This window comes from Chiloscyllium plagiosum, unplaced genomic scaffold (assembly GCF_037043375.1).
Source record: "Chiloscyllium plagiosum isolate Xiang-an unplaced genomic scaffold, Cpla_swu_hap1 HiC_scaffold_28, whole genome shotgun sequence".
NCBI lineage: Eukaryota > Metazoa > Chordata > Chondrichthyes > Orectolobiformes > Hemiscylliidae > Chiloscyllium > Chiloscyllium plagiosum.
In genome coordinates this window covers 15,503,983-15,516,365 of record NW_028270166.1, presented here as the reverse complement: position 1 = coordinate 15,516,365, position 12,383 = coordinate 15,503,983, and the positions used below count along the sequence as shown (strand labels likewise).

At 44.1% G+C, this 12,383-nt stretch overlaps 1 protein-coding gene across 9 annotated transcripts in view; it reads right to left on the bottom strand.

The window, feature by feature from the left end:
- Nucleotides 1-973, bottom strand: part of LOC122565381 (transducin-like enhancer protein 4) — a 215,465-nt gene extending 214,492 nt beyond the window's left edge. For 4 of the 9 annotated variants that reach the window (XM_043721298.2, XM_043721302.2, XM_043721304.2 and 1 more), the window contains exon 1: nucleotides 326-972. In XM_043721298.2, coding sequence (XP_043577233.1) covers nucleotides 326-349 — 24 coding nt within the window. In that variant the 5' untranslated portion in view covers nucleotides 350-972. Of the gene's footprint in view, nucleotides 1-325 lie in introns of all 9 variants that reach the window. The other 5 variants (XM_043721303.2, XM_043721301.2, XM_043721305.2 and 2 more) reach the window with 2 other exon arrangements.
- Between the last annotated feature and the right edge of the window lie 11,410 nt (nucleotides 974-12,383).

Sequence of the window (12,383 nt, the reverse complement as noted above, 5' to 3'; positions counted from 1 at the left end):
AAAGCACAATTCTTCTTTCAATTATAAAGGGGAAATTAGCGCTGTTTTACTCTCCAGATACTACCATAAAACGCCACTCGTTCAGATTTAAATGCCACGAACTTGCAAGAATCAGGAAGCGAAATATATACAATAGACTGGTTAGTCAGTCAATCTATTTAATTCTGCCTAGCTGTGCGATCCATATTAGGATTTATGGTTGACATTAATATTGGTAGAAATTGACAGGTTAAGACTATCAGAGACCATAACACACAACAACATACATGTTTATTTCCCTCATTTGCTTAAGATTTGCAATGTTGTTGAATAAACTGGCACTTACGGGATGCCTGCCTTGTGGATACATCCTTGAATGTTGTTCCTCTCCCCTCAATACTCTCCCACTGCTTCTGAAATTAAAATAAATTTCTCACACGCGCGCACCGATGTCTCCAGTGACTTTCTGAAGAGTCGTGGGAAGAAATGAAATAAACGTCAGTGGTAATTTTCAGATTCTGAACATCACCAAGACGGGAAACGGAGCGTTTTTCGGTTTCTCACCACAAAACCATCTCTTCGGCGAATACAATCTGGGATCACATCGCCCGAAACACGCGCGCACAAAAGGTCAGCAAAAAAATCCGGAGGGGTGGCAGCTCCGGACGCAGATCGGGAGGCTGGGGTAAATCCAGGGCTGTACAAAGGAACAACACGATGTTGTGATGCCCATGAAACAAAACACACAGAGAGTCCACCACTGCCGAACCCAACTTTAAAAAAATGTCACAAAGTCCAAGCTGCTGCCGGGAGTTAAAGCGGTGCCTTTACAAACCAGAAGCCACTGGAAGTGTCATGAAAAGAAAACAAAACCCCTCCACGGGAAAAAGTTCATGCTTCAGGAGGAATGGTCTGATCAGGGATGATACTCCAAGAAGTGGCCCCGTTTCTTACTCAATAACACACTGGCTTCACTGTTGCAAACCTCCCCTCTCTTTGCAACATCTTTGAGAATTCCCTCAATTGGATACATACTATCCGGAGCCTCTAGCCAATCAGGCGCCGCCTCTCCCACGTGGGTGCGTGAGGTACCGTAGGCCAGTCAGCCAATCAGGCGCCAAGCTGTCAGCCGATTGGCCAGAGCGGGCCGAGACACCCGGAGCCTTGACCGCGCAGGAGGCGCCGGGAGTTGTAGTCACCTTGGCCGTTGACACCCGTTCTTCAGCTGGGGATGGCGAACTACATATCCCGGCAAGCCTGCGGAGGCGCCGGCGGATGCGCATGGGTCTTCCCGCACAGCGGGACACGGTGTCAATCAAAGTAACGTGGGGCAGCTTGCTGGGGCCCTGCCCACTGCCAGGGCGGATTAATTATAGTGTAGTAGGAACAGACATTCTGCGGCTGTCCTGTTCTGCCTCAAACAAATCATTGTGATTTGCATTAAAGAGAGAGAGAGAAAAAAAATCGCGTTAACAGGATTGTCATTTTGAAGTAGCTAGGACTGAGGGAGTCATTTTTTTTGCTGTTGCTGGATTAATGAGTGAAAATATACCATAAATGCCCAGATTTAAAACTGTCTCCATCATGATTAGAGGGTACATATATTTAACATCTAAATACTTTTTACTGAAATAACAGCAGCAAAATGGAACACAGGACTGACTGAATTACGAAACAAAGGGTGGCAGACCTGGTTTAATTGGGAGCAGGGTCATCATCAGGTGGCTTGCTTCACTGCTGGAGTTGCAGTGTCTTCCACCACCCCATCTTTTGCTCTCATCTTTTTGCTGATTCCCGGGACCGCCTGGTTTGCCTTGTTTTCTCAGAAATGGTTTCGACTTCTGAGGGTCGGGAAATGCGTATTCCTGCTATCCTCGACAAGGGACGCACTGCACATTAAACAAGATGGGTCTGGGAGTAAAAAAAACGCCGGCAAGCAATCCATTTTCCTTATGTATTTACACGATTTCCTATATTTACTTTTAAAGGGCATTATTGTCTCAGTGGATAATCTTGTGCCAAAAATCGAGTGAAAGAAAAGACTTGTTTGCCACAATAGGTTGGTTATTGCAACAGGCACTGTAACTATTAAACCACATTCCTCTCGACTTGTCCACCACCCAGTTTGGTACTGAGTCACATAAAACAGGAAAGTTCCCCATCTCAGCCCTTTGTCTGTGCTAAGTAATATCTGTTCCCAATGTTAGGTAGTGAGATAGCTGCACGTTCAAAATAGTCAAATTACCCCAGGGCTTGGCAGTTGTAAAGATCAGACCAGATTGCAGCTTCTGATTCACAGCCACTAACTCGAGCTGGCAAGCCGCACATGTGTGATGTCAGGTGCAGAGGCGACCAGGCTTTCTGGCGATGCCCTTCACGGTTGAATGGCCTGTCAATACACGCTGTCAAGGTTCAGCGTGAAGAATGGCCACTTGGGTGAAATGCGGGAGGGTGGCTGATATTCAATCCGGATGTAAATGGCATTGCAACTGCATCGTTATATTACTCATACTGTGATGTTACAGCAGCTTCGATTTATATAGTGTCCTTAACCTAATAAAACGTTCCAAGGCACTTCACAGCAGTGCTATAAAACAAACTATGATACCGAGGCGCATCAGAAGACATAGGTCAAATGACCAAAAGCTTTGTCATAGAGCATAGAAACCAAAAGAATTGCGGATGCTGGACATCAGAAACTGAAACAGTAATTGCTGGAAAAACTCAGCAGGCCTGGCAGCATCTGTGGAAACTGAAACATTAACTCTGATTTCTCGCCACAGATACACTCAGACTTGCTGAATTTTCAAGCAATTCCAGATTTTGCTTTGTCAAAGAGGTAGGTTTTAAGGAATGTCTTTTATTCGTGGCAACTGGCCAGACCAGCATTCATGCGCATCCCGAACTGCCTTTGAACTTACTTGGCCATTTCAGAAGGCAGTTAAGAGTCAATCACATTGCTGTGGGTCTAGAGGGCCAGAGCAGGTAAAAGATGACAGGATTTTCTCCACTGAGGGATGTCAGAGTCCTAGATGGAGTTATGTGACAACCAACATGGTTTTTGCTCACCATTAGTTTAGGTTTGAATTTCAGATTACTGTATGAATTCAAATTTCACCAACTGCCATAGTGAAATTCCAATTCATGTCATCCTTTAAGATCCTCCGTAAAACCCAAATCCGTATTGTAACTAAGCTTTTGCTCAGGCGAAATTGAGGATTGCAGATGCTGGAGATTAGAGTTGAGAGCGTGGTGCTGGAGAAGCACAGCAGGTCAGGCAGCATCTGAGGAGCAGGGAAATCGATGTTTCGGACAAAAGCCTTTCATCAGGATGAGGCTGGGAGTCTCCAGGGTGGTGAGATAAATGAGAGGGAGTGGGGCTGGGGGTAAGGTTGCTGGGAATGCGGATAGATCGATGGAGGTGATGGTGAAGGTGATAGGTCAGAGGGGAGGGTGGAATGGATAGATGGGAAGGAAGATGGACAGGTAGGACAGGTCATGAGGGCAGTGCTGAGTTGGAAGGTTAGAACTGGGATAAGATGTTCTTCCGCCTTGGGACCCTCCAACCCCACTGACATCAATGTGGATTTCACCAGTTTCCTCATTTCTCCCCGCCCCACTTTATCCCAGATCCAACCTTCTAACTCAGGACCCCCCTCTTGACCTGTCCTACCTGTCCATCTTCCTTCCCACCTATCTGCTCCTCTCTGACCTATCACCATTATCCCCACCTCTACCTACCTATCACGCTCTCAGCTACCTTCCCCCCCCCCCATTTATCTCATCACCCCCTCAGCTCACAGCCTCATTCCTGATCAAGGGCTTTTGCCCGAAATGTTGATTTTCCTGCTCCTCGGATGCTGCCTAAGCTTTTGTTCAGCTTCTTCTTAGATCTCCTAGATATTCTTCCATTTTATAATTGATTGCACCTCTTGTAAAGTACTTTGGGTATTTTTCTAAATTAAAGAAGTAAACATGTAAGCTAGCATCTAAATATATGTGCACGTGTTTTCAGTCAACTTAATTATCAATCCTGAATTCTAACAGAAAATGATCACCCCCACCACAAACAATGACTGTACTGTAACTTATTTATCAATCCTCAATTCTAACAGAAAATAACTCCCCCACCACCACCTGTTGGCAAGTGCACTTCATTTATTCTTCCTGGAGTATGGGCATCACAAGCAAGGCCAGCATTAACTCAATTCTATTTGCACTGGAACTGATTGGCCCATTTCAGAGTGCAGTTAAGAGTCACCCATATTACTGCAGATCTGAACTTGCAAATTATGGAAGGCAAGATGTCCATCCTAAGGACCATTTATGAACCAAATGGGGTTTACATTAATTGATGATATGGTCATCACTAAGACCAGTTGAATTGATTAAATTAAAATTCCATCATGGGTTTGAACCCATGTGCCAACAGCAATAGCAAACAGAAAGTGTTGGAGAAATTCAGTAGGTCTGGCAGAATCTATGGGGAGAGAAACGGAGTCAGCATTTTGAATCCCGTATGTTTGGATGTTGCCAGACCTGCTGAGTTTCCCCAATGCTTTCTGTTTTTAGTTCAGATTTCCAACATGTGCAGTATTCTGCTTTTATTTGCACAGAACAATAGAAGGATAGTATTGGTAGATAGTGGAGTGCTAGGTGCCTCCTGTAAGGTGTGGGAGAAAAAGGAGAAGTCAAATATCACTGACAGCTATGTTTAAAGGAAATGTGTCTGACTGTAGCTCCTCTCAGACCTCATGGATCAGTTGGAACAAGAGCTGGACTCACTGTGGATCATACAGGAGGCAGAATGTTTGATAGATACAAGTTTCAGGGATGTGGTCATATCAAAGGTACAGCCAGATAGATGGGTGACCGCCAGGAGGAGCAGTTAGCCAGTGTAAGTGTCCCCTGTGGCTGTTCCCACTTCAAACAGGTATACCATTTTGAATTCTGTTGAAATGTTGACCTCTCAGGGGAAAGCAACAGCAGCACCTATGCCAGTGGCACGACAATTGGCTCAGCTTTACCGCAGGGGAGGGTCAGAATGTGGGCGGGCAGGGGTGATAGGTCTCTATAGTCAGGGGCACAGATTGGCCGTAAGCGAGAGTCCAGGAAGGTGTGCTGCCTCCCTGAGGTGGGGATTAATGATGTCTCTGAATTTGCACAGGATGGTCTGATAGGGGAGGATGAGCAGCCTTGGTCCATATTGATACTGATGACATAGGCAAAAAGAGAGATAAAGTCATGCAAAAAGGATTTAAAAGTTAAAAAAGCAGGACTTAGAAGTTCATAATCTCAGGATTCCTCCCCATGCTCCTGAGGCCAGAAATAGAAAGATAATGCAGTTGATTCTGTGGCTAAAAAGCTCATGCAGGAGGGCGGGGACTTTAGATATTTTGTCCAGAGTGGGAGGGACCTGTAGGAAAAGAACAGGTTGCACTTACACTGGAGGGGAACCTATATCCTTAAAGAAAGGTTTGCTACTGCCACTCAGGAGGTTTTAAATTAGTGTGGCGGGGGGGGGGGGGGGGGGGGGGAGAACCCGAGCAGTAGGTAGGCATGTGGAGTGATTGATGAGAAGGTAGAGATTAGGCCAAGTATGAAGAACAGGCAGGGCAAGGTTAATAAAAACGGTGGGACTAGCAGTCTGAGGTGTGTTTATTTTAATGCAAGGAGTATAACAGGTAAAGCAGATGAGCTAAGAATCTGGATTAGTATATAGAACTTCAATGTTGTAGCCATTACAGAAACTTGGGTGAGAGAAGGGCAGGATTGGTAGCTCAATGTTCCAGTGTTCAGATGTTTCAGGTGTGATATATCGGGATGGAAAAGGGGTGGGGGTGTTACATTATGGACTACTGTCACAGTTGCACTGAGAGGGCATCTTGGAGGGCTCATCCAGTGAGGCCATGTGAGTAGAACTCAGAAAATGTACAATTACTGCGATGGAGTTCTACTATAGGCCTCCCAATAACCAGTGGGAGATGGAGGAACAATTATGTAAGCAGATCATGGAAAGATGTAAAAATGACAGGGTGATTGTAGTGAATGATTTTAAGTTTCCCAATATTGACTGGGGTTGTCATAGTGCCAGGGGCTTAGATGGTGCAGAATTTGTTAGGTACATCCAGGAGGGTTCCTTGAAACATTGTATAGGGAATGAGCTATATTAGACCATATATTGAATAGTGAGCCTGGCCAGTTGATGGAAATTTCAGTAGGGGAGTCTTTTTGGAATAGTGATCATAATTACGTTAAGTTTTAGGATAGGTATGGATGAGAATAAGTTTGGTCCTTGGGTGAAAGTGCTAAACTGGGGAAGGCTAATTACAACAATATTAGGTAGGAATTGGAAAAGTTAGACTGGGAGCTGCTGTAAATCCACATCTGACATGTGGAAGTCCTCTAAAGGCCAGTTGATCAGAGTTCAGAATTAGCATGTTCCTGTGAGGATGAATGATTAGGATGGCAAGATTTGGCAACCCTGGCTGAGAATAGATATTGAACTTCTTGTCAAACAGAAAAAGGAAGCATATGTAAGATTTAGGAAACTGCAATCAGAAAAAGTCCTTGAGGAGTATCAAGAAAGCAGAAAAAAACTTAAACAAGGAGTTCAGAGGGCTAAAAAGGACTATGCAATGTCCTGGATAAGTAAGATTAAGGTGAATCCCAAGGCATGATATATGTGTATTAGAAGCAAGAGTGTAGCTGGGGAAAGGGTAGGTTCACTCAAGTTCAAAGGAGGGAATTTATGCGTGGAGCCAGAGGAAGTGGGTAAAGTCCTTAATGAGTACTTCGTATTGATATTCACCAAGAAGAGAGATATGGATGTTGGTAAGATTAGAGAGGGTGATGTTGATATTTTAGGACATGTCAATATTAAGATGGAGGAGTGTTGGGTGTTTTGAAAACTGTTAAGGTAGATAAATCCCCAGGGCTTGATGGGATCTATCCCAGGATACTGAGGGAGTTAATGAAGGAGATTGCTGGAGCTTTGACAGAGATGTTTATCCTCCGATAAGTTACTAGAAGATTAGAGATTAGCCAATGTTTAAGAAAGGCAAAAGGGATCATCCAAGAATTATAGGCTGGTGAACCTTACATCAATGATAGGGAAATTGTTGGAGAAGATCTGAAGGGACAGGAATTGCTCACATTTGGAAAAGAATGGGCTTATTAGGGATGGTCAATATTGCTTTGTGTGGGAAGGTCTTGGCTCACAAATTTGATTGAGTTTTTTGACACAGTAACGAAGAATTCAGCAGTTCAGTTAGAAAGTTGGGCAGAGAAATGGCACATGCAGATTAATCCAAACAAGTATGAGGTGATGCATTTTCGGAAATCAAATGGAAGACGAAAGTGTACAGCAAATAGCAGGACCCTGATGTGTATTTATGCACAGAGGCATCTGGGGTGCAAGTCCCTCACTCCCTGAAAGTGGCAACACAAGTGGATAAGGCGATAAAGAAGGCATATGTTCTGCTTGCCTTCATCAATTGGGTATTGAGTATACAAGTTGGCACTTCATGTTGCAGCTCTATAAATGTTTAGTTAGTCCACCTTAGAGTGTTGTGTATAGTTCTGGTCACCGCACTACAGGATTGACGTGAAGCTTTGTAGACATCGCAAAAGAAGTTTACCAGGATGCTGCCAGGATTGGAGAATATTAGCTATGTGGAGAGGTTGGACAAACCTGAATTGTTTTTACTGAGCATTGGAAGCTGAAGGCAACCTGATAAAAGTTTATGAATCTCTGAGAGGCGTGGATAGGGTGGATAGTCAGAGTCTGTTTCTCAGGGTGCAAATGTCAAGTACATGGGTTCATGGATGTAAGATGGGAGGTGGAAAGTTTAAAGAAGGTGTGAGAGGCAAGATTTTCATCCAGAGGGTGATAGGTGCCTGGAGCATGCTGCCAGGGGAGCTGGTAGAAACATTTAGACAGACATATGAACAGGCAGGAAATGGAGGGATATGGACCATGTGCAGACAGATGGGATTGGTTTAGAATGGCATTGTGGTCAGCACAGACATAATAGCCCAAAGGGCCAACTCTATACTGTACTGTTCTATGTTCTATTATGAGTCCAGTGACATTGCTGTAACATTACTAAAGTGTATTTGTTTGTTCGTGGGATGTGGGCATCACCGGCAAAGCCAACATTTACTTCCATCCCTAACAGCCCAGTTAGGATTCAGTCACATTGCTGTGCTTCCAGAATAAGTCCAGCCAGATAAGGACGGCAGATTTCCTTCCCTAAACCAGGTGAGCTTTTATGGCAATTGACAATTGTTATATTGTTGCTGCCAGGCTAGTATTATAATTCCAAATTTTTATTGAATTAAAGCTTCACCATCTGCCGATTCAAATCTATATTCACAGGACATTGGCTTTGGATGCTAGATTACTAGTTCAGTGCATGAGCACTCCACTACTGCCTTCATGTTTACATCAGAAGTTTCTAGTCTGAGCATGAGCAAATGAGCATATAATGAAAGCATAAAAATAAGGTCAAGCTTTAAGACATTACATCTGCGAATCCTGGTCCATTATCGTTTGCTCCCAAACTCGACTATGCTGAAAGATTGAGTTTTGTCTTGACTTCCCATGTCTAACACCAATTTAGGGAATGATATAATGGTGATTATTTACTGAATTTGTCGTTTGACAAGCCTAAATTAATGATCTGGTACATGAGTTCAAATCCCACCACAACAGCCGAGGAATTTACATTCAAACAATAAATAAATATGGAATTGAAAGCTGGTATTAATCATGATAAGAATATAAAAACTCGTAACATTGTAATATCTCATCGAGTTCACTAATGTCTTTTAAAGGAGCAAATATGTCATGTTTACCCTGCCTGGCCTCCATGTAACCCTCAGCAGTGTGGTTAGTTAATAACCATTCTCTGAAAGGATTTAGCAAGACAATCAGCATTAGGCAAAAATCATGAGCCTTACTAGTGATGCATGCATCCCTTAAATGAATTCAAATTACTGGTAAAATATCAATTGTCTTGATATCTGTTTTCATTTCCTGAAAACGTAGTGAATTACAAATTCCTGTGTCCACATTTAGAATTGAAAATGCTATGTAAACTCGTCACACTGTAATTATACTCTCTCTCCAATGGAGACACTGCAATCCTACAGGTTCATACATTCATTTCCCTTCTAAATGTGGACACAGGAATTTTGATGGAAGTGCAAAAATGAGGACAGAAAGCATGGCGTCAAGATCAAATTACGTCTGAGAGTCCTGTTTGAGTAACGTGCTTCTCTCTCTCTCTCACACACTGCACTTCACCTGAATATTTAGTTTGATCATGACCTCCTGTGTATGATTAAAAATCGCGCACTTCCTGTTCAAATGCCTGCTGTCATGATCTTTGTCCACACTCTTATGTCAACATTTGACATGGAAAGTGCCAATGTAAACATTTCGAATGGAACTCCTGTGTGTAAACAGTTACCTGTAACACAGTAGGCAGTTGGCAGTATTGTGGAGCAAGTTGTGGAAGTCTCCTAATCACAACTTTGAATGTAAGAACTCTATTCATGAGCTGACTGGGAACAGTTTCATGGTCATTCACTAATTATGTGTGAGTTTTTTTTGTTACAATAGTAAGTCACGATGACTACCTAATAAGGCAATAGACAAAGAAAGGCTGTTTTGCTTTTCTCTCTCGTTATGCTGTGTAAATATTTCAAATGTGCAAGTCTTAATATCTGAAATAAATAACACAGTTGTTAAAAGTCCACCTAAACATATGAACCAGCCTTGGCTTGACTGCTAGGTCAGAGAATTGATGGAGAGGTAAACATATCATCTCAACTGAAATATCAGTCCTGTCACACCTCAATGGGGTAGTAGGCTAGAAATCAAACCCCGCTATTGCTGGAGTCATGACTAAAGTTAAAGATTTGAAAGTAAGCTCCCAACAACTCCTCCATTTATCTTATTTTCAGGCCCAGCTTGACAGAAAGCATGGGCCAGGTTTCTGTACTGAGCAAGAATCACTATTTATTGTAATTAAACAATAGCTACCAGTTAAGTTATAAACCATAAGCATATAATACTACAAATTTAATCTCTAATCTCTTTATTAACTCTTCCATACACACACTCACAGACAAGCAAATAGACAGGGTAAATAAATTGATGACCAGTCTCAACACATTAACTATGCTTTCTCTCCACAGATAATGCCAGACCTGCTGTGTTTCACCAGCAATTTCTGCTTTTGTTTTTGATGTTCAGCATCTGCATTTCTTTGCCGAAAAGTGTGCACTGGAAAAGCACAGCAGGTCAGGCAGCATCTGAGGAGTAGGAGAATTGATGTTTTGGGCATAAGCCCTGCCTCAGGAATGTGGGGTGGGGTGGATTGTGAAGGGGGCTGAGAGATAGGCAGGAGGGTGGAGGTGGGGCTGGGGGAGGTTGGCTGGGAAGGTGATAGGTAGATGCAGGTGGGGGATATGTCGAAGGAAATGTGGATCAGATAGGTGGGAAGGAGATGGACAGGTAAAATAGTTCAAGAGGGTGGAGAGGAGTTGGAGGGTTGGATCTGGGATGAGGTGGGTAGAGGGGAAATAAGGAAACTGGTGAAATCGACGTTGATGCCATGTGGTTGGAGAGTGCCAAGGCGGAAGATGAGGCGTTCTTCCTTCAGTTGTTGGGTGGCTAGGATTTGACGGTTGAGGAGGCCCAGGACATTGTGGGAAGATGTGGATCTAACAAGGGAGTAGCGGGCAAAATGCTGATAGGGGTGGGAAGGGAAATATATCTCTGGTGGTGGAGTCTGATTGGAGGTGGTGAAAATGACGGAGGATAATACGCTGTTTCCAGAGATCAGTTGGGTGGAAGGTGAGGACCAGGGGGATTTTATCCTTGTTGCCGTTGATGGGGTGGGGTGCAAGAGTAGAGGGGAGGAAATGCACTGGAGGGCATTGTTGATCACGTAGGAGGGGTAATTGCAGCCCTTAATATAGAATGCCATCTGGGACGTCCTGGAGTGGAATTGCTCCTCCTGGGAGGAGATATGACAGAAGCAGAGGAATTGGGCAGAAGGGATAGCACTTTTACAGGAGGAGGGTTGGGAGGAGATGTAGTTCAGGTAGCTGTGGGAGTCAGTGGATTTGAAGTAGATGTCCTTGTTGAGTCGGTCACCAGAGGTGGAGACGGAGAAGTCCAGGAAGGGGAGGGAGGTGTGCGAGATGGTGTAGATGAATTTGAGGTCAGGGTGGAAGGTGTTTGTGAAGTTGATGAACTGTTCAACCTCCTTGTGGGAGCACGAGGTGGCGTCGACACAATCATCAATGTAGCAGAAGAAAAGGTGGGGAATGGTGCCAGTGTAACTGTGGAATATGGACTGTTCCACATATCCGACAAAGAGGCAAGCATAGCTGGGGCCCATATGGGTGCCCATGGCCACCTCTTTGGTCTGAAGGATGTGGGAGGATTTGAAGGAGAATTGTTGAGGGTAAGGACCAGGTCCACCAATCGAATGAGTGTGTCAATGGAAGGGTACAAGTTGGGTCAGTGGGCTAAGAAGAAACAGAGGGCTTGGAGGCCTTTGCCATGGCAGATGGATATGTATAGGGACTGGATGTCCATGATGAGAATGAGGCATTGGGGGCCGGGGAAACAAAAGTCATGGAGGAGGTGGAGAGCATGGGTAGTGTCCCAAATGTATGTGGGGAGTTTCTGAACCAAAGGGGACAGGTGTGTGTCAGGGTATGAGGAGATACGTTCAGTGGGGCAGAAGCAGGGGGAGATGATGGATCGACCGGGGCAGCCAGGTTTTCCAATGCCACATTTTTCGACTCTGATCTCCAGCATTTGCAGTCCTCACTTTCTCCCTATCTGCATTTCTTTGTTTTTTCTTGGGAAAATAGTTTATGGGCAGCTGAAAACTGGGAGACAGGTCAGTGATTCCTATTCACGAGTTGCTGAGATGATCCTTATGATTCTCACGATGGTCAGAATGTTACTTCTCAATCGCTTTTCTCCAGGGGCTTCCACTTGCTTGCAAGCTTTTCTCATAAATGGTCTCTGACTTCTCACTTAAAAGTTGCACCTTTTAACTGCTGAGGGAAAGATTAATTGGTTTTTATCCACAGATAATGGGATTTGATGGCAGAAAACAGAGAGCCATTTTCTGTGCTAATGGAGATCAAACAACTTCTCTCTGTGTATCTTGCTCTTAGCCCCAAGCTGGTCAGTTACCTGGGAATCAATCACACGGTAGTGCAGGTAAAAGGCTTCTATCATCGATAAGTGGTCACCAGTCTATAGACCCCCCATCCTCATCAACTTCTCTTTGCCATTTAGATGCCACGGAGAACCCCTCTGCTCAAATGTGTCAGCAACGAATTACTTGATTGATCAAACTGCTGTTTGC